The sequence below is a fragment of the Ambystoma mexicanum genome, chromosome 1q (assembly GCF_040938575.1).
Source record: "Ambystoma mexicanum isolate Mex_15411 chromosome 1q, UKY_AmexF1_1, whole genome shotgun sequence".
Taxonomy (NCBI): domain Eukaryota; kingdom Metazoa; phylum Chordata; class Amphibia; order Caudata; family Ambystomatidae; genus Ambystoma; species Ambystoma mexicanum.
In genome coordinates, this window is record NC_090922.1 from 800,869,085 (window position 1) to 800,890,473 (window position 21,389).

At 45.5% G+C, this 21,389-nt stretch overlaps 1 protein-coding gene across 4 annotated transcripts in view; it reads left to right on the forward strand.

Moving 5' to 3' along the window:
• The window catches only part of NCF2 (neutrophil cytosolic factor 2), a 232,909-nt gene that overhangs the window by 201,541 nt on the left and 9,979 nt on the right, over nt 1-21,389 (forward strand). For all 4 annotated transcript variants that reach the window (XM_069641395.1, XM_069641396.1, XM_069641397.1 and 1 more), the window contains 2 exons: nt 13,310-13,421; nt 21,105-21,276. In XM_069641395.1, the coding sequence (XP_069497496.1) occupies nt 13,310-13,421; nt 21,105-21,276 (284 nt within the window). The remainder of the gene's footprint in view (nt 1-13,309; nt 13,422-21,104; nt 21,277-21,389) is intronic.

The window sequence follows — 21,389 nt, forward strand, 5'->3', positions numbered from 1 at the left end:
TGGGCCCCAACCTGAGTGACATTGCAGCCTGGCAGGGTGTTATGACTGGACTGGAGTATGGAATGACTGGGCCTGAGTGCGTGTAGAGTGAATGATGTCAGTGTCTGAGTGATGTCATCTATGGAATGTTGGGTGAGGTGGAATGTTGCCTAGTGCGAGTGCTCCAGCCAAAGGCGGTTGGAAACCATGTAGCCTTGGTGGTGGGAGCCAGTGGGATTCCTCCCTGCTCCTGACTTGTCCTGTCAACATATGTATCCAATTCATGTAACCTTAATAAAGTAACAGGTAATGCCTTATCTCAGTTGCCTGAAGAACTTCCTATCCTAACACAGGGCCGCCGTTATTAGGGCGTCAACTGTTGACTCAAATTTTTCCAAAGTAAAAGTGCAAAGCTTCCGCTCCAAAGTGGTCTTATTCATCATATAAGCAAATTCTTCATTGAGCTTAGAAATAACCATGTCTTTCTACCGAACCCGTTTTTTACCTGGGTTGCTTATTTAAGCAATAGGCCAAGAGCAGGGGGGTCATTACCACTTCAGGTAATGCCCTGGGGCCCATAGTTACAGGCCAGAGAGAAGTCTGTCTTTCTTTTCCATGCCGGCCATTGAAAAAATAGAAAAAAGTAAACAAAAAGAATGGCCGCTATGTAAACGGGAGAAGGAACTACATGTAGTCCCTTCTCTCTTTCTGTGGTGGACATTCAAAAAAGTAAACAAAAAAATGTCCGCCATAGAAAGGAGGAAGGGACTACATGTACTCCCTTCCTCCTTTCCATGATGGCATGTCGCAGATGTGGGCGGACAAGTGTTCAGAGCGTGTTTTTTCCCGAAAAGGGCAGAAAAGAAGGTAAGTGGGGTGGGAGGACAGGGAGGTAATTCTGTGGATGGGGGTTGGGGGAGGGATAGACTTAACTCATTACCTGGCGAGGGGAGAAGGCAGCCGCCAGCCCTGAGGAGGCTCGGGCAGCTGGACTACAGTCTGGTAACGCCCACGTCTGAGCCTCCCCTTTGGCTGGGAGGCCACCACACCCCCCTCGCCGGGTACTAATAGACCAATCAGCACTCCCCTTTTTATCATTCGCAGACTGAAATCAAGGGTTGGTATCAGCATATGATGGCCCCTCCAGGCCGTTCTTATTACCTGCAGAAATGTACATTTTTCAAACAACTGAAGATCAGTCAAAAGAAACAATGCATCTAAAGTTGACTCGCTTAAGTCCCTATGCCTGGTTGGTTGTTGTGGGATGTAGCCAGGGCACGGGCCATTAAGCATTCTTAAACCAAGAGTTTTTAGGAAAAAAAGCCCATCTCAACCTGTGTCTGGTTTGCCACAAGTGTATTTAAAACACACACCACTTCACCCCTTCTCATCATAAGAATCAACATCTGCACAATTTAAATCCCGGGCTAGTAAAGCTTCCAATCTGTAACCTGGCCTGATAAACTTTCAAAAAATACATTGAGATTACACAGGCCTGAATGCAGGTAAACATTAATCAGAAGTAATGCAAACATGTTTCAATCCCACAGTTTAATTTAACAAGCAAAGCCCCCTGTAATGCAGAACTGTAGACCTTAGCCTTCAGTCCAATCACAGACTTAATCACAGTAAGTAGGCCCCCATAATTGGGCATCCAGATTTGCCTTTTAAGGCTGGTTGTGCAAAGATCACATGGCCATCCAATGAAGGAAGGCCAATTAACCAGGTTTCCTGGAGCATATGGCCCTGCTGACTAAGCATTCAAAAAATGGGGGAGGCTGCTTGACAAACCTTATAGCCATGCTTATCCTAGTTTGCGACTTTGTCTTTGGTGCTGCTAGATGCAGGGATGGGTAACACTCAACCATGTGTTACTGTGACAATAGTTTGCGTTTAAGAGCGGTTCATCCCCATGCATGTGCTCCAAAACTTATTTGCAACACATGGAGAACGTATAGGTGTAATGTTTCCTTTATTTAATACCATAAACCATACCAGTTGCAAGTGATTTACACAGCCACCTATATAGTTTTCAGTGAGACTGTTCATAGGTGATTTATACAGATTTTATATCAACATATTGTAATTATTGACTCCTGTTCTTGGCAATAAAAAAAAGTAATTGCCAACTGCATTGCCAACAGTTTCACCTGTCTGGGCTTTGTCAAGGCAGGTTAATCATGGATTAAACTGTGCATTATTTTAAGTCGTTCACATAAGTACATTCCTGTACTGACTTAACATAGGTTACAGGAGATCGTACAGATATCAGAGATGCGGGATTATGCATTGGTAACATGCATTTCGGGTGTGGCGTATGGTTCGAGTAGAAGGTTGGTGGTGTGGTTTTATCGTGAGGGATTCAATTTCAGATTGGTTACAGCTGCGTGTACCGCATGATTGCTGTTCTGACCTTGAGATTCCGGTCGGCAGCTTGGGACTCACGAATGCTAGCTAAGTGTTTTCATAACTTCTGGGTTAGTAAACAGATGAACATCCCCGTCGTGTTCCGTGAAATTCTCCCCACCACCCCCAATTTGCTTGCGAGCTAAAGCTTTTTCTGTTCCCTTCTTGTAGTAAAGCTTTCCCTGGTCATTTAAGACTCAGGCCATCGATGACCAATCATCCGTTACATTCTTATTAGAGGTAGAGGGGCAGCTTTGCCTAAGGTCAACATGTCTGTTTCCACCCCTCCCTTTGTCCAGGGAAATAATCATTTCATGGCCCCCATAACATAGCCTTGCATGGACAGCAGAGGGAGTATGTGGTTACATTCGAGCACTTCGAACCCCAATTTGCGCACTGACAGGTGCTCCTTTATAATGACGTCATATCATCTTAGAACCTATATGCAGTAAGGCTTGATCCAATCTGTCTGGGTTGAAAAATGCAACTATCTATATCCCTTGATGAGATGAGCCCCAAGTTTGGAGTGTCACCAAAGATTTCCAGTACGTTGGATCTATTCAGGAACACTGCCTCACAGCCCCTAAAAAGAGAGGTAACCTGTAACAAAAATTGTTGCGCACCATTATTTCCATGCCTATGCAAGGCAAAAGTGCCCCCTGCCCCACCAAATAACTTCCGGAGGCCGTATCCAGGCACAGCAGACAAAGCTGCATCAGGGCCAGAAGCATCAAAGTCTCTGCTCCTTGCTCCCCATTAACATGCTCATAACACAAGTTCCAGCCTTTTGTCTATCCTTTGGATATCTGCCAGGTGCCCTATACTCCAGACTACCCTTAGTGCCATCAGTAGCAGCTGCCAATGGCTTTTCTGGCAGACCGTTCCCAATCAGTGTTTTTTCCTCCATGCCGCACTGCCCCGGGCTCACTTTTCTGTGGGGGTTCCCCAGGGATCCGCACTGTCCCCTATTGTATTTAATATTTATATTAGATATCTTCTGCTCCTCATTCAGTCTCACGGGTTTCGTTATTACGCTTATGTGAACGACACCTAGATTTTGGTCCGTTTGGACCTTACCAAATCTGAGACGGCTATCCGGCTGAGAAAGTGTCTTGAGGAACTGAGGACATGGATGACATTGAATTGGCTAAAGTTAAACAGCAGTAAAACCGAGATCCTGATTGTAGGTACTACATCTCCTCAGCTGTTTTGGACAGCCGATTTCTGGCCCACATCCCTGGGCCCTCCCCCCACGCCTGTCCCATCGGTCAGGAATTTGGGGGTGAGGATCTCTTCCACCCTGGCCATGGATGAGCAAGTTGCTGCAGTCTGCGAAACCGACCACTTTAAGCTCTGTGTTCTCCTGAAGATCCTCCCTTTCATTCTTTCAGTATGCCAGGCTACAGTGGTAGCAGCTCTGGTTCTAAGCATACTGGATTACTGTAACTCACTTTATTTAGCAGAGCCCGGCTATCTGATTAAGCGCTTACAGTTATTCTAGAATGCCGCAGCTAGATCCATTCTTCACCCCCCCTTTTGGAGCCCATATGACCCCTCTGCTGAGGCAATTGCATTGGCTCCCGTGTTGCCCACCGGATTATGTTTTAAGTCGATGTGCATGGTACATTGGGCTTTCTATGGAATGGGAGCGGAATTTTTGCAAGCTAAGTTTGTCTGCTACGTGCCTAATCGTTCTCTCCGATCCCAAGCGGCTGTGCAGGTAGCGATTCCCCGATTTAGGTTAGCTCGAAAAGGGGGGCACGCCTTCTCAGTGACAGCCGCCAAAGCATGGAAGGACCTTCCTCTTGCTCTGTGAGGGACCATAGACCACTTTGCCTTTCATAGGCAACTGAAAACAATGTGATTTTCGAAACAGTGACATCACAAAAACGTTCTCACATCTCCAGCGCCATGATGCATCTGGGCGTACGTGCGCATGATACATTTAGTTAGCATAACATAGCAGAAAGAGCTCCCTCCCACACCCTCTCAGTTTTTCCCCAGATCTTTGGTATTCATTTATTATACAGGGAATAAGTAGCAGGACCAAGACCTTCAGCGTGTACCTCCAAAGACGGTAAGCATCCCTCTGAGCGAGTACCATCAGTTTGAAACTCCCCCAACAATATAGCATGCTGAGCGAGTTTCTCCAAACCAGGATTAACCCACGGCTCGTTTTCCAAACACCTCGAAAACCAAGTCCGTTTGCATAGAAGAGTTCCTAAGGTTTTTCCCCAGAAAGGTCAACTTCCCAGAGAATGCACATGCCAAAGACTGAGCTTCCACAGAGACTGAACAACCCTCTAGTATATTTGACCTGCTTTGATGCTCCCCCAATGATTAAGCAAACTAAACAGGTTTCTCTTCGTGACACTTTGACCTCTGCGTATTTAAAGTGGGGCGTAGGGGATTATCTGTTTGTACTGAAATGTTTGTTAAACTTTTTCCCTTTGCCGGAGATGGGACGTTTACAACATTGTATGAATAATGCATTCTCCTCATTAAGTTCCAAGATATTCAAGTCCACAGAAGATGGCTTGTCGGCCTTAGAAGTAGACAGTTCACAGATTCCTGAATACAGGTAACATAGAAATGTCATTAGGGATCTACCAGCCTGGTGACTCTTCTTGATATTTTTAGATTTAATTTTGCACTTACTCAGACCCTTTTCTGATCTTCTATTTGAAGGTACAGCCGAAGTGCCTTCCCTGGGATCAGACTCCACCACATCCAAGTCCTTTGGGGGAAGAAATGCACTCCATGTCCAATCCCTTTAACATTTTCTCTCTGGGCTGTGTGCACGTGCATCAAGTTTCAGGGATTGAGACAGTCCCTTGTTGGTGATTGACTAAGCCTCCTGCTTGAGACTCCTGTCCTGGTATCCTACCTTGTTGTACTGACAATCGGTGCATATATTGGGGTGGGGTGGCAAAGTACCACCCTTTTTTGGTGTAACTGCTTGCCAGAAAGTACCCCTTTCACCCGATTTACAGCCTCCTCCGAGGCAAGACCTGATTTAGAGCCAGTAGAGGCAGTCGTGGGTAAAGATACCAATGGGTCAACTTTCACATTTATTTCACCTCACATCTGAGTGTGGGTCCTGATCTCATCCCTGATATTGTCATACAGTTCAACAAACAAACTCACTACCGAGATGAGAGCTGAGATGGCCAGGGATGTCAATCTGATCCATCTCATTCCCTGAGTGTGTAATGCAATAAAACACTATTGCCCCGATTGGGGGTGGGGCTTCACTACTTATGGACAGAATCTCTGACTTGCTGAGCCCTGAATTCGAGAAATAGGCCCACTCATGTTAATAAATCCTTCCCCCACCGCCGGCTGACACTCCTGGCTGATTTGGTGAATAACAATTTTCATCCAACTCCACCAAATGTTGATTGTTTATGTGCTTGTGGTCCACAGACGCACATGAAGGTTTGAGAGCCCAGACCGCCGTGCTCGTGCCTGAAGTCGGCAACAAAATCTGATATCTTACAGGCTGTAATAGTCTGTGCCGCCCTCTGAAAGACTCAGGGAAGGGCTCTTACGGCATGTGCATCCGGAGTAACAGTAGCTGGGGTATATGTCTTAGTTACTTACCTGTAACTGTATTTCTCCAGCATTGGTATCTTTCATAGATTCAGATGCTTGAATATTCCCCGTCAAACTGGGAATCCTCTGTGATAAAAATTAATTATTAAAAATGTTTAATATACATCCCTTCTCCCCTAGAGAATGCATGTAAATACTCCATTGTGGCCTATGAGCCACTCCATTGTGTAGTCCCTCCACCTCACTTTGGTCCTTAGGGCCACAACCAATGAGGTGGCAGGGCTTAAGCTCCGCCCCAGGCAGCCATCTTCAGATTTTGAACCATAGTAACTACAGTATGATGGGTGCTGAGCATAGGAGCAGCCTCTCAGGGAAGGCGGGTGGGCGCATGTGAATCTATGAAAGATACCAATGCTGGAGAAATACAGTTACAGGTAAGTAACTAAGACTTCTCCAGTAATTGGATCTTTCATAGATTCAGATGCTTGAATAACGTGTGCAGAGTGCTCCAGATAGCAGCTCTGCAGATGTCCTTCAAGGGAACCCCTGCGTGAAACGCTACTGATGCTGCTCTTCCTCTGGTGGAGTGTGCTGAAGGCAGTCTACAGAGGGGGTCGCCCTTTAATTGATAATGGGTAATGTATAACAAGACCCATCTTGCCATTCTTTGTTTGGAGATATGTTGTCCTTTCGTGCGGGCAACGAACAGTCTGTTAGATAAGCAGAACTCCTTAGTTCTCTGAAAGTAAAATTTCAAAACCCTAGTCACATCTAGGGAATGTAAAGCCCTTTCCACCTCCGAGGTATGTTTCCAGAAGAAACATGGTAGAACAATGCGCTCTGTGAGTGTCATTTCGTGTAAGACCTTGGGCAGAAATTTTGGGTTTGTCCTCAAAATGACACGGTCTTGCTGAAACAAAGTAAAAGGAGGTTCTGAAGACAAGGCTTGTAATTCACTGATCCTCCTGGCCGAGGTCATGGTTATCAGAAAAGCCGTTTTCCAAGTTAAGAATTTTATTTCACATCTGTGAATGGGTTCAAAAGGAGGTTCCATGAGAGCCGTTAGCACAGTATTCAGGCTCCAGGAAGGAACTGAAGTGGGTGTAGGAGGATAAGTACGCATCAACCCTTTGAGGAAGATCTTGATGGCCGGAAGAGAGTGTAATGACTGCGCTTCTGGAGTCGTCGTGTATGCCGATATGGCTGACAGGTGAACCTTGATGGAGGATAGGGAGAGACCTGTCTTGGACAAATGTAATAAGTAAGGCAGTATTTGTTCTACCGAAGCTGTAAGTGGGTTAATCGTAGCTGTTTCACACCACTTAGAGAAGCGTGTCCATTTCCGCACGTAGGTGATCCTTGTTGAGTGGGCTCTAGAGGCCACGATTATGTCCCAGCAGTCCGCCGGAAGGTTCAAGTTCATGAGTTTGCACTGTTCAGGAACCAGGCTTTGAGGGAGAGGTTCACTGGGTCGTGGTGGAGGACATTGTGGATCTACTGGGTCAAGAGGTATTGATGAGCCTGGAGGCGAAATAGAGGCCACCGGGATAGATGTTGCAGAGTCAGGCACCAGATCTGCCACGCCCAGCCCGGCGCTATTAGGATCATGGAGCAATCCTGCTCCTTCATTCTGCGCAGAACTCTGGCTATGAGTGGAATGGGGGGGGAGGAACTTCCCTGTCCAGTCCACTGAGAATGCATCTCCTGCTGATTGATGTTCTGGGTACCTTGAGGCGAATGCTTGACATTTCCTGGTGACCCTGGTGACAAAAAGGTTGATCTGTGGCTGGCACCATACAGAGATAATCCGTGAGGCCCATGACCATAGTAGCTGTGCTTCCGGAGATAATATCTCTGACTTCGTGCCTCCTTGCTTGTTTGTGTATTGCATGGAGGTTGTATTGTGTCTCTTAATGGTTAAGACTTGACGCGCCACTACTGGAAGGAAAGCTTTTAGAGCCCATCGTATCACCCTGAGTTCTAGGACATGGATGTGGAGCTGTGCTTCTTGGTCTGACCAAGCCCCTTTTGACCGAAGGTCTGCCAAGTGTGCTCCCCATCCCGAAAGGGACGTGTCTGTCCTTAAGAGAAGAGTGGATGTTGGAGCCTGGAATGGCATCCCTTGGAGCAGGTTCCGTGGAGTGTTCCACCATTGAAGTGCCTTCGGTATCTGGACCAAATCTTCCCATGAGCCCTTGGCTTGTTTCCATTGGTGGTCCAGGGCCTCCTGGATTGGTCTCATGCGAAGTCTGTAGTTTGGTATGAGAAATATACATGAGTACATCATGCCCAGGAGGGATTTGAAAGAGCGTACCGTGGTCGTCTCTTTTTCTAGGAACAATGTCGAGCGGAGGAAGGTTGTTACTCTGTCTGCCGATGGTCTTACCCTGGGAATGGTGGTGGCGAACTCGGCCCCCAGAAAATGAACCGTCTTGCTGGGTACTGGGCAGGATTTTATGTTGTTTATTGAAAAACCTAACCCTTTTAGGAGTTTTATCATTTTCAACACTGCCAATTGAGCTTTACTGAGGGAGCTTGCCCTTATCAACCAGTTGTCCAAATTTGGAAAGACCTCCATTCCCAACCTTCTAAGGTTCGCTGCTACCGGCACGAACCTTGATTTGATGTGTTTGATGCATCTGTTGAGTGCCCTTAGGTCCAATATGGGCCTCCATTAACCGTTTTTCTTTTTGATTAGAAAGAAGCGGGAGTAGAAACCTTTTCCTTTCTGGGAAAAAGGAACTGGCTCTATAGCTGCTTTGTGCAGTAACATTTTTTAACTTCTGCCATGGCGTTCCGTAGCATTTGAACTTTGCGAGTGGTGGGGGGCAAGGGATGGAGCATGGTCTAGTAATTCTATGGTGTTTCCCCATGCGGACCACCTGTAAAACCCACTTGTCTGATGTTATCGAATTCCAGCGTTGAAAAAATTGGCTTACCCTTCCCCCAGAGGTGTTCAGCAAAGAGGGGGAAGAATCAAATGGTCAATTCTGTTTGTTCTGGGCTTTACCCTGGGAGGAGCTGCGCCCTCCTCTCTGGGAATACCTGTTGGCGGATTGATATCTGTTGCCTTGGAATGTGTCACCTTGTGACTTTTGACCATAGGAGGAATGTGTATATGACGCTGCACCTCAAAAGGGCCGAAAGGGCCTGCGGCCTTTATATTTATCCTTCAAGGAACTGATGGCTCGAGCTGTATCCATGTGCGTTTTGATTCCTTTAAGGTGGTCATCTATCTTTTTGCCAAATAAGTCTTGCCCGTGCATGTCCGAAATTGGTGCCTGCACCTCAGGCCTGAAATTCGTGGCCTTCATCCATGCCAGTCTCCTTAGCACCGTGCTCTGGGCCATTTGTCTGAAACCTGATTCCGACACATCGACAGCCACGTCGATCATGTGGTCTGAAGTGGCTTCTGCGTCCACACTGATGGACCTGGCTTCTTCCTGTAAATCTGCTGGTAGATGTTTGGTCAGCTTGGACATGCGAAGCCAAAGCTCACGGTCAAACCTGGCTGTCATGGCTAATGCGTTGCCCGCTCTGATCATGAGAGATGCGGAGGAGGACACCTTTCTACCTATGGCTTCCAGCTTACGACCTTCCTTGTCTGGTGGTGCCGGCAATGGTGATGATGGGTTGGCTAATTTCTTTCGAGCCGCTGTGATGGCTGAGTCTGGCTTCGTATGACCCCTTAAACAAAGCAGCGCCAAGTGAGGTGCCTTGTACTTCTTTTCAGGTCTTCAAACTAAAGCAGGTGTGGATAAGTGTGTGGCCAGTATCTTCGACCCAGACTCCCATATGGTGTCCAGAAGAGGAATGGTGATGACCGTTCGTCTGCGTTTGTCCCTGTGCTCGTAAAGCACGACTTCTTCTCTTCTGAAGAAACTTGTATTTTGAACAAGTCCGCAGCTTTATCAATTATAGTATGACACAATACCAAATCGTCGGGGGGTGACGAATCACCTGGTGAGTCCTTCCTGGGTTTCTCGAAGATATAATTATCCCATTCACTGGGAGCATCCGGTTCCTGCGCAATCTCTCCTTCCTCAGGATCCGAAAAATCCCTGAACGGATCCTCTTGCCAATCAGATACGGACACAGATGAAAGTACCATAGTTGGATCTCGAACTGGCGATCGAGGTCTATGAGATGAGGCTGTAGAGGGGACTCTTGTCTGTGAACACTGAGTGTTCTACTCCTGGATCTACGTGCAGGCTCAGGTGATCATGCTCTTTTCTGCGGTCTACTCCTGGAAGGGGAGTGTCTGGGTGTGCTATGCTGAGGTGAAGTATCCCTCAGGGGGTTTCTTGGCTCCTTAGGTATAGAAGACCTATTCTGTAGCTCTTGGTGCCTGTTAAACTCCTCGATGATTCTTTGGATCGATGCCATGAGCACCGGGTCATAAGGATCAGCCATGTCCTCTAAATCCGGTTGCCAAGTAGGGCTGTTTTCCTTAGGAATGAGGAAAGGCTGCTCACCAGGCATTTCCGTGTCCGAGAACTCATTCTGAAGAATGACGTCCGGGAGTTCTGTCATCTCTTTTAAAGGGGACAGTTGTGCTCCAACTGGCTCAGGTGTGTCTGGAATTGGAGACGCTGGTCCCAAAGACTTGTGAAGACTGCTCACATTGGATGGTTTATCTGTGATGTCAGCGAATGGTGTGGTGGGTTCTATTTCTTCAGAAGACACTGAATTTTTCGGAATCGTCAACTGTACTTTCGCCGGCAGTGGTTTCGCTGACTATGGCTTCGTCGATGAGAGCTTTGTTGACTAGAGCTTCGACGAGTGATGCGCTTGAAATGAAAACAATTTGGTAAATCAGGGAAGTACAGCTGATTGAAACTCTTGATTAAATGAATGACAGTCACTTTTGAGGATTGGATGGCAAGGCAAGGTTCATGACGCAACAAGATGAGGCAGAGTTTGGAGGACCTAGCTGGTTCACAAGCTGCACTGCCTGGGTAAGAGAAAGCTCAGTAAGAGTAAGAGAAAGCAAGAAGCTAGTCTAATGCATAAAACAAGAAGTAGTTGTGTCTATGGGCCTAGAGTTGGTACTTTGCCAATTTTTCAAAATTCTAATTTTGATTCATTTGGTGGCAAAACTAAATTACAGAAGTAAACTTCTTTGTTAGGAAGAAGCATGGCCCTTTCGAGTGCCTTCCCCATGAGACACTAAGTTTACCCCTGGGCCTAAAACTCAGCTCTTAGTCAAAAAAGTTAATTTGGGAAAATTGGCAATTTAAATACTTAGGCGGCGGGCTAAAATAAGCCATTTGTGCAACATATTTTTCTTTTCCTCAGTTACAGCATGACTTTTTTTTTTTTTTTTTTTTTTAGGTAAGCCTTTTAAACTATTCCTGTGCTGGTAAAACACACAGTTTATCAAGATACAGAATTTCAGCACAGCCTTTGTTGACCCTTGTATTTCTTCGGCCAGGATAAGTAGATCCATCCAAGCAGAGAGGAAGTATGAGGGGGAATCCTTTGCAGGGGTATTTAAATGGTTTACATGTAATTTCTAATTAATGGCTTTAGGTTGCTTTTAGTTAATCACCCTTAGTCGGCATGGACCTTTGACAGAGTTTAACCCATTGCTTTTAATGTGTTATTCAGGGGTTGGTATGTATAACTTCAACTGCCTAGCATCCTGACAGCAACACTATTGAGAGTATGATTTTAAGTTTTATTGTGCCTCAAAGTCTATACACCAACATTGCCGATTGGTTGCAGGGTGCTTTAACATTTTGGAAGTGAATAATAGAAGAGTACAATGCTAGGAATCTATTCAACTATTTTATTGCAAGTCTTGGAACTTGCATATTGTTAACTACACTATTTGTAATGCTCATATTATCTCTACAATAAGAAGCCCACTTAAATGTTAAATACAAGTGAGAACATCCTTAATGTGTTTCTAGTCACGAGTACAAAAGACTATTTTGCAAGCGTAAATACTTGTTGGCTTAGTGATAAAACTATGTAGGGAAGATATTGATAACATCTAATGTTTATCATACACACAAGGGTAAGGAGGATACACTGTAGAGGTAGATCCGTGACAACATTGCTGTCTAATGGAAAGCCTGTCAAATCTCATGGGTAGGGGTTTCTCATGCACTAAATGTAGCGTTGTATATATCGCTACTCCCAGGACTACCTTTAGGGTGAAGATTAGGCCCTAGCATGCATGGTATGAAAAACAAACTCATGACCAAAGAAAGTGACAGTTTGTGGGGAAAAAAGAAAAATGAGAGTAGGAATTGAAGAATGGAAAAATCACAAAATAAAAAGAGACTTGCAGAGGGAAAGAGGAGAAAGCATTTTAGGAGAAGGGGAGAGAAACGGTAAGAGGAGTGGAGGAGGGTGATTGACACCAGCAATCTACACTGTAGGAAGTTAGGAAGGGTGACAGTTGGAGGCACAGGAACACCTGAGAAGAAATTTGTGAGAAGAGCAGAATGATGGAAATAAGAGCGAGGGCGGGTGAGAGGAAAGAAACACCAGGGATCAAGGAGGTTGTGGGAAATATTTAGGCAGCAAAAGGAAAGGTAAATGTGGCATAGAAAGAGAGGAAGAGGATCAGGAAGGCACAACACAGGGAAGATAGAAGAGTGGAGAAAGGCAATGTGTTCAATACCAAGATATTGACAGGGACAGAATTTGTAAGGAGGAGGGAGAACGAAAGAAATTGACAGAAGGTGTAATACAGTGGGAAGCAAAGAGAAGGTAAAGAAGGTCCAACCGTTGTTTGGTGGTGTGGACAATTACAAGATAAAGTTTGGTTTCTGTTTCATTTACTTTCTTCTGACACTTATTAAAAATGTCAAAACAGTTCAGCACATTTGAAACAAGTGAATGACATCACATGTTACTATTCTAAATACTTCACACCAACAAAATGTAAACTACTTAATTTCAAGTGGATTGCAAGCATATGCAAATCCCTAAGACTGGGCGCCACAACCTTGGGCTCTCCGCCAAAGTCTATGGCGAGGAATCATGGGTGTCATAGTCCAAATTATCTGGAGGGATAGGTTCCAAACCCCCTTGCCCAAGGTCATGCTGTATTGTGGGAACCTGCAGCTCTCTAGCCGTTCTGGACTAGGACTTCCATGATCACACACTATTAACTATGCTGGCTCGGGTTAATTTGTGGTTGTAATTGAAAACATATAGAAAGCCTATGGTTGCAAACCCAGGCTGTTCTGTAAACATATAAACAATTGGCAAACATTAGAACCGCGCCCTCTGTTGAAACAATGACTGATTATAGTAATTTAGAAATATGTTTCAACATTGCAGCATAAGTATAGCTGAGCTGCTCACTGAATATATATATATATGTTAACTGCCTGCTTTCATCTCACTGCAGGTACAAGCCCACAGAGGAAGTGGAACGAGTACAGCTCAGCAAGGACAACATCGAAAGTGCTTGGCGCCAAGCTTCTAACCACTGCCTGAGGTTATGGTGTGAGCTTTTAGAGGTATGTGAAAGGCCTCTGAAATCTGACATGTTGGTGATCTATAACATCAAAATAAACATTCACTTCATTGTTATACTGTCAACATACAGAAAAACGAAAAGCAAAGTGGACATCAAGAACTACAGCCGAATATCCATTTTTTTATTGCATATAAACCGATTGCAAGCACTCAAATACAATGGACCATTTTAATAGTGCAAGCACACCAATTTGTGTGTTGTGACTGATGTATTAGTCTTTATTAACCCTGTCACAGTACTCAACTGAACAACCTCGTAAAGATAAAAGATTAGGTCAGTTCCAGTGAGGATCGAATCGGTACCTGCGCTGAGCGTTTCCTGGCTGCAGCTGAGACCACCGAATCAGGCGAGGGCTGAGACCTTAAGCACCTTGGAGCTTAATCTGGCACCCTGTAGTTTTGCTCCAATCTGTCCCACTTTGTTGGAGCCGTACTTGGATTTTTCATTAGAGGTAGGCCTTCCTCCCAGATGTCGTCCAGGAAGGGAATGGACATGGTCTTTCTTCTCGACTCATGCCGCTGGCACAGGAAACCCTCTTTCTTAGTCTCCCTAGGAAGCAACTGAAACAGTTAAGAGACCCTTGACATGACAGAATGAAAGGATCCAACTTCAACTGGTGGGGAGGCCCTATGGGGCTCGTCCACATGTGCCATTTCTCCATCAGCTGCAATGAAATAGTCTTTGTCGGTGCCCGTAGCCATGTCTGCGTGCGGATCCGGGCTCCGGGCGGGGTCTTCTCACAACGAGGTGGTGGAGTCGGATGATGCAGAGGACCAATGCCCCCTTTGGACTTTCTCGTTTCTCTTCCATGGGGGAGAGCTCAACCTCGGAGGCTCTGCCATCTCCCGTGGAGTTGTAGGCCCCAATGGAGACATCCTGCGCTGGATTTCAGTAACCAGTGTGCAGGGTTGTTAGAATGTCCAGCGGCATGTCCCTAGGTCTAGGGGTGAAAGGAGACAGCAAAGTGGGGTCTGGGGTGATTAGTCTTCTTTTGCAAGCAGGGGACTGCGGTCCACTGCTCCCAGATCCTCCCCTTTGTGATCTGAGCAGCACCCCTCGTACACATCATTCTCTCCCTCATCAGTACTGGAGTAGATCTGCTCCAGCTCATCTGGAGCAGCCTGCAGGTCAACGTGCTAGGGAGGGTCCAGTGGGCAGGGGCGGGGGCAACAGTCTCTCTCCCCATCAGGAGGTTGCTGGGTCAGTGCAGCCACCTTGTTTTTTCCTGACCCCGGTGCCTTTGTCGATGCCTCCACAACCCCATCTCGCCTTTCGGGGCAAGGACACCCATGAAATGTGTACCACTTATTTCTTGGACCCGATCTCCCTCAGAACTGCCGTAGTGGTTGTTGTTTACTTCATCGACAAAGTGCTTGTGGCTGCTCTTGTCGACTATGCTATCGACTCAGTTGACCTGGCATGTTGCAAGGTCTTAGCCAGCTTTGACGAGTTCTCCGTGGACTTGTCCCTCGTCACTTTATCCAGACACACAGAGTTTGGACAGGGGTAGTGACTTTCTCTTCAAAGGTGTTCCTTTCGTTGGTAGGCTCACTGTGGAGGCTGACAGTGATGCCGATCACCGACCCGCATAGCAGCGAAATTAGCAGAGCTATCATCACAGAACTTTGCCCTCTCTTGGACCCCCGCAAATGGAGATCTTGACCTGTTCCTGGAGGAAGTTCACTTATCTGACTGGTCTGGATGCAGGCAATATAAGCATATATTGGTTCGTACTTGGTTAGGTCTTCCAGGTTTCCCGATTGATCTTTAAGGAGTGGCTTGATGCATGCGGATTTGAAGGCTGTCGTCATGGTTCCTGTTGCTAGTGAGTGGTTGAGGAAATATTCTGCAGGTGTTTGTTGTACGAGGATATTCTTATATAAGTCTGGCGGGGAGGGGTCTGCTGGGGAGCTGGCTCTGTTGCTTTTGCTCACCATGCTGTTGAATTATTCTGTTTGTCGAGATCGGTGGGATGTGGTCTAGTCTACGAGATGGTTCCGGTGTTGGCTGGTTGAAGTGGATGATGGCGATTTTCAGCTTGCTCTTAATGATTTGCTGGATGTTCATGATTTTTTTGTTTTTTAATGGTCTGCAAGGTCATTGCCTAGTTTCTGTGATGGGTCGGTGTGTTGCGTGCTGCTGGGTTTCTTAACTCATTAAAATCTTTCTGGATGCTGCTGTAGTTCATCTTCCATTTGTTGTGTCTTTTTCTTTTAGTATTTTGGCTTTGTATAGTCGTATCTGGCTTTGGTATGCGTTTTTTTTCAGTTGTTTATACTTTCTTCCATTCTTGCTCCAGTTTTCGGTTCTTTTTTTCAGTGGGGTGTGAGCCATCTTGCCACAGTTTTCTTTAGAGAAGGGAGAGATGGTTTATCTGGTGCAATGTCACCCAGTGTTTTCGGGATCCATTTTTGGATTGTGTCTGTTCTTTCTTCTATGCTGGCCGAGTCTGGAGCGTGATTGATGGTTTTGTGGCTTCAAGTATAGCGTCTAGGGCCAACTGTTCATGGATTTCCAGTTTCTTTTCTGAATTGGAGGATTTTTTGGGAGGTTAGCAAGCAACCTTGTTGGTGGGTAGATCACGAAGGATATGATGAGGTGACCACTCCAGAGAATTTGCATTGGTGCTGCAGTTGTGACCAGCTTTTTGTTGCAGAAGATTGCATCTAGTGTGTTGCTCCTTTCACCAGTTGTTTTAGATGCATTGTTGCTAGTTGATTAAAGTTTTGAGTGAGTTGATGTTCTCTTCAAACCATATGTTGGAATCTCCCATTATGATCAAGTGATCAAGTGTTATGGCGATATTGGTGATGGCACCCACTAAAGTGTCTATGAAGGTAGGGTTGTTTGTTGGTGGCATGTAGACGAGTAGCAATGTTAGGTTGGTTTGGTTATCTTAGTGGTGGTGCTGTTATTTTTAGCTGTTCTTGTATGCTATGGCGAGACCTTTTCTTTTCTCTGTTGTGTCGTTTAAGTTTGACGTTGTTGGGTAGGCAATCATACGCTATTACCTTGTAGTTTTGAGCTAGCCAGGTTTCATTGAGGAATAGGATGTCTGTTCCTCCATCGCATAGTAGTTCGTATATTTCTGTTGTATATTTTGACAGTGATCTGACATGGAGTTGCTTGCAGTAGATCTTTGTTTTCTGCGGCTTGTTTGGTCTTTGGCTGTATTTGGGAGATTGGGTTGACATTGGTCAATTTCTCCACCGGCTTGTGTATTCGGATCTGTTTCTGTTTCTTCGTTGAGCAGTTCAGCAAGGTTTCGTCTTGGATTGATGTTTTCTTTGGGCCATCTGGTTCAGTGTGTTCAGTAGGGGGCTTTTGCTTCATTGCTGCTTGGAGAGCACAGCATTAATTTAAACACATGAAACCGAGTCAGCTTACAAAATGGCTGCACCAAAGTCCTTAAAAATCGAGGCTTTAAAAGTAATTTAAAAAATGTTTTTCCATAGGAACTTTTTTTAAAACAATGCCATTATCTCTATTATTATGGCCAACATTTTAAAAGCATAACATTTTGGACCAAAATACCCCTTTAAGTACTTCCTGGGTTAGAGGGCCAATCAGTGGTCTTTGAGATGGGCTGGTTGAAAGGGAATCGAGGAAAGTGACGTTGAGGGAGCGTGGATGGCGCTGGATAGAACAATGACCAGCTGGACTCTGGGTGGCTGCTTACCCCTCTGTGATCCTGCCAAAGGAGATGGAGAACAGGCAGGTTGTGCTCCGAAAGAGCACAAAATGCAGAAAGAACATTAGAGAGAAGGACAGTGGCATATAAGCATGGATTCAAACCAACATTAAAGATGTAAAGGTTTTGCACTGAGCGCGACACAGTAGCACCGCTCATTGTGAGTTAATTTAAAGGAGCGGGATGAAGAAGTAATACATTGCTGGAAAGAGATACTCGTAGATACCAGACAAAACAATGTCCTAAATATATGAAATGCCATGGATAACATAGGTGAGCAGAATAAGCCCAGCGCTCAGGTCTGAATACCGTCTATGCAAATTCTTAGCATTTGAGCTAAGGGCTCGCCCCATCTTTTGTTACAGTATTAAGTAATGCTGTACACACAACCTGGAAAATGTTCCCTAGACCACCTACTGCCAACACAGGTGTTGCATGCAATGCTAACGGCAAAGATCAGGCCAAATAAAAGTCGGCATGCCAATGATAGCCTATGTGGCTAGGGGCCCCTAGGAGCAGGACACGTGGCTGGAACAATGTTTCAAGACGGATGGCTTAACCCTAGGATGCAGGAGTCTCATCAGTCCAGACAAAATGAGGCCTAACCTATTCTCAGCCAATAGAGAAGACCCAGCAGATGTTCTGTGCTTGATTTGGACATGTTGTGCAGCATTACACTTTAGGTGACAAATTATTACAGTCACAATCTCTAAGGTGATCACCTAGGGGTTCCTTTGGTCAAACGCGGCCTGGAGGCTGGGGGCTTTGCGGCTTCTCAGAAATCCAGTGCAACTTTTAGGAAGGTTGCAATGACCAGGGCCCAGAGAAATTGGTCAATGTACTGGATGCAACCACGAAGGCTTGGCCTTCATGAAAATGCAGAGCCCACATGCCAGCATGCCCAGTCCTGAATATAGGGCAATGCCCAGAGAGCTGGTCCAACAGGCCCTGTGCAGGTGCATTGTGTAGGCCACTTGATGCCTTAATGCACTCTGCAGCTGCTACTTTCAACCATTGTTATCAGCCCACTGTTTTTTTAAATGCACGCACCATTTGCCACAATGATTCTTGAAAGAATGGGCCCAGAGTACCACTAAAAAGGTTTGCCAAGAAAAATCACACATTTCAGTACGAAAATTCAGATCAGTCTTTGGTGCCCAGGCCTATTTTTCAACCCAGTGTATGCATGTTGGCTAATCATGAATTTGCCCAGACTAGTAACAGAGGGTGAGTCAAGTGGCTGGCAATGCCCACAAAGAAGTGGCAGAGATATCATAATGGGTATCTGAAATCGGTGCTCTGTGAAAGAAAAGGAGCAAGGGGGCAAGTGGGGGAAGCGTTGCATACCTCGAGCACAACATTGAGAGGATGTTGAACAATTCAAGACCAAGATTGGCAGATTGAACAAATGGTGCAGCAGAGCTAAATTATAACCAATCATTCAGGCCAACCTACATAAGGGCAAAGTAGAGGTCAAAAACAGTTCTGCACTAGAGACTGAAATCTTAGTTTTGGTTAAAAACGACTAGTATTTCACATTGAATAACCAAAGGAAATGTGTGGAAACAGTCGTTAGCTTAGTACAAGCTAACAGGGATCAGCAGACAATGCCGGGACACATGGGCATAGGCGCGTTATAAATGCTAGATCATATCATGCCAAGCGCTTTTCATATGCATGCTTCACCTCACAGCCAAAGAGTTTTCACATCAAACCTAAACTTGTGTTAGCTTCACAGTTCTAGTGTTGGTGTTCACAAAACAGAAACAACCCTTAAAGGGGATCCAGTTATTACTTTTACTGGTGGCCACTTTCTTTGCAGGGGTAGCTCAAGCGTCATCAAATATTCAAAGGAAACCCAAATCCTTTGTTAACAGTTTCTTCTCACTACAATTCACAACATAGATCAATTCAGTGTCACTCGATAGAATCGATAGAACACATGGTTCAGTTTCTTCTGCAGGTTCAGAAAATGCCTTTGAAAAAAGTTCACAATGCAGTCTTGCAGTGTTGCGATGAATGATGCAAACTGCAATACAGCAGTTGCCTGGCTTCTTCTGAGACGCCCCAGGCTACAATTTCAACAGGGAGGCTAATTCTACTTGTAAAATCCCAGTGCTCTTTTCCGATCCTCGATTGTGGGTCTGCTTTTGACTTTTCAACCAGGTTCAGTGTTATTGTCACGAAGAATGTTTTGCAAAAGACTTTGCAGTTTTTGCAGGTTGTCTCCCCCATTAGGGTGTGTTTCCCAATTTAATTATTGCTCTTGTTTGGCATTGTCATACATGTCCTCCTACCCACCCACCCACCTCCTGAGGGTACAGTGTGGGGCTTGGCAATTTGAATTGTGCTGTTTGCAATGCTTTACTTACTTTTCGTCCTTAGGATCCAGGATGTGAGTTTTTCCCAATTGGTATTTGTCTACCGATTTGCATTGTATACTCACTTTCTTTCCTTAGGGTGTGGGCTTTTCCCAATTGGTATTTGGCTCCCGATTTGCATTGTATACTCGCTTTCTTCCCTTGGGGTCCAGTGTGTGGGTTTTCCACACTGAATATTGCTACTGTTTTGCACTGCTTTACTTGCTTTTCTTCCCTTGGGATTCAGGGTGTTGGTTTACCAATTGAATTTTGCTACTGTTTTGTACTGCTATACTTGCCTTCTTTCCCTTAGAATCCAAGGGGTGGGTTTCCCAAATTGAATTTGGCTACTGATATTACATTGATATACTTGCTTTCTTCACTTATTGTCTAGGGTGTGAGTTCCCCAAATTGAATATTGCTACTGTTCTTGCACTGCTATACTTGCTTTTCTTCCCTTGGGATTCAGGGTGTGGGTTTACCAATTGAATATTGCTACTGTTCTTGCACTGCTTTACTTGCTTTTCTTCCCTTGGGATTCAGATTGCTACTGTTCTTGCACTGCTATACTTGCTTTTCTTCCCTTGGGATTCAGGGTGTGGGTTTACCAACTGAATATTGCTACTGTTCTTGCACTGCTATACTTGCTTTTCTTCCCTTGGGATTCAGGGTGTGGGTTTACCAATTGAATATTGCTACTGTTCTTGCACTGCTTTACTTGCTTTTCTTCCCTTGGGATTCAGATTGCTACTGTTCTTGCACTGCTTTACTTGCTTTTCTTCCCTTGGGATTCAGATTGCTACTGTTCTTGCACTGCTATACTTGCTTTTCTTCCCTTGGGATTCAGGGTGTGGGTTTACCAACTGAATATTGCTACTGTTCTTGCACTGCTATACTTGCTTTTCTTCCCTTGGGATTCAGGGTGTGGGTTTACCAATTGAATATTGCTACTGTTATTTCACTGCTATACTTGCATTTCTTCCCTTGGGATTCAGGGTGTGGGTTTACCAATTGAATATTGCTACTGTTCTTGCACTGCTTTACTTGCTTTTCTTCCCTTGGGATTCAGATTGCTACTGTTCTTGCACTGATATACTTGCTTTTATGCATACCTATGCACTTAAGCACCACTCGATTAGACATACCCAAAACACGCATCACCGCCTCCAGTAGAATACAGCCAAGACCGAGGCTAAATTCAGACCAGCCGTTCATAGAATCTGACCCTTCTGACTCTCCCACTCCCTTGACAATCTGTCACAGCACCCATTCTCTCACCTGATGACTATGGGTTGCTGCTAAGGGACCTTGCCACTTCCTACCCGCCTTGTGCAGGCAAAAATGTACAAATGCATTTTAAAAATCCTTTCTTCACCTCTCACATCTCAGACTACAGTCTTCCGAAGGGCGTTCATCCCCACAGAGCATAGAGGTCATACCAATTGCAGTAGGCGCTCTGCAAATGCCATGTAACATGAGAGTCCTCTCGAAATAATGTGTGCTTCCTAACACACCCATTCCAAAATACCTGTGCCAAGAGTGGCACAGCGTTGCCCCTTACCTCCCATTGCAAACCTGTTTCTGCGATTCAAGAGTGTGTCTTCCCTGACAGGTCCAGAGCCCTTCGTCCGGCAGTGGTGGTGAAAAGGTGGTGGCAGTGCAGGCACAGACGCTCCCTGGAGACGTGCAGGCTGAACAGGTAGTGGCCCTCTTCAGTTACGAAGCCACACAGCCGGAAGACCTGGAGCTCCAAGAGGGGGATATTATTCTGGTCTTGTGCAAAGGTAAGGGCAGACGTATGCTTGGTCAGGTCAACGATTCCGAGAGAGTTTTGTGCCCTCTCCACTTATAACAGGCAGGTTGGAGGTGGTGCTCGGGGCAGTGGGTGTGTGTGTGT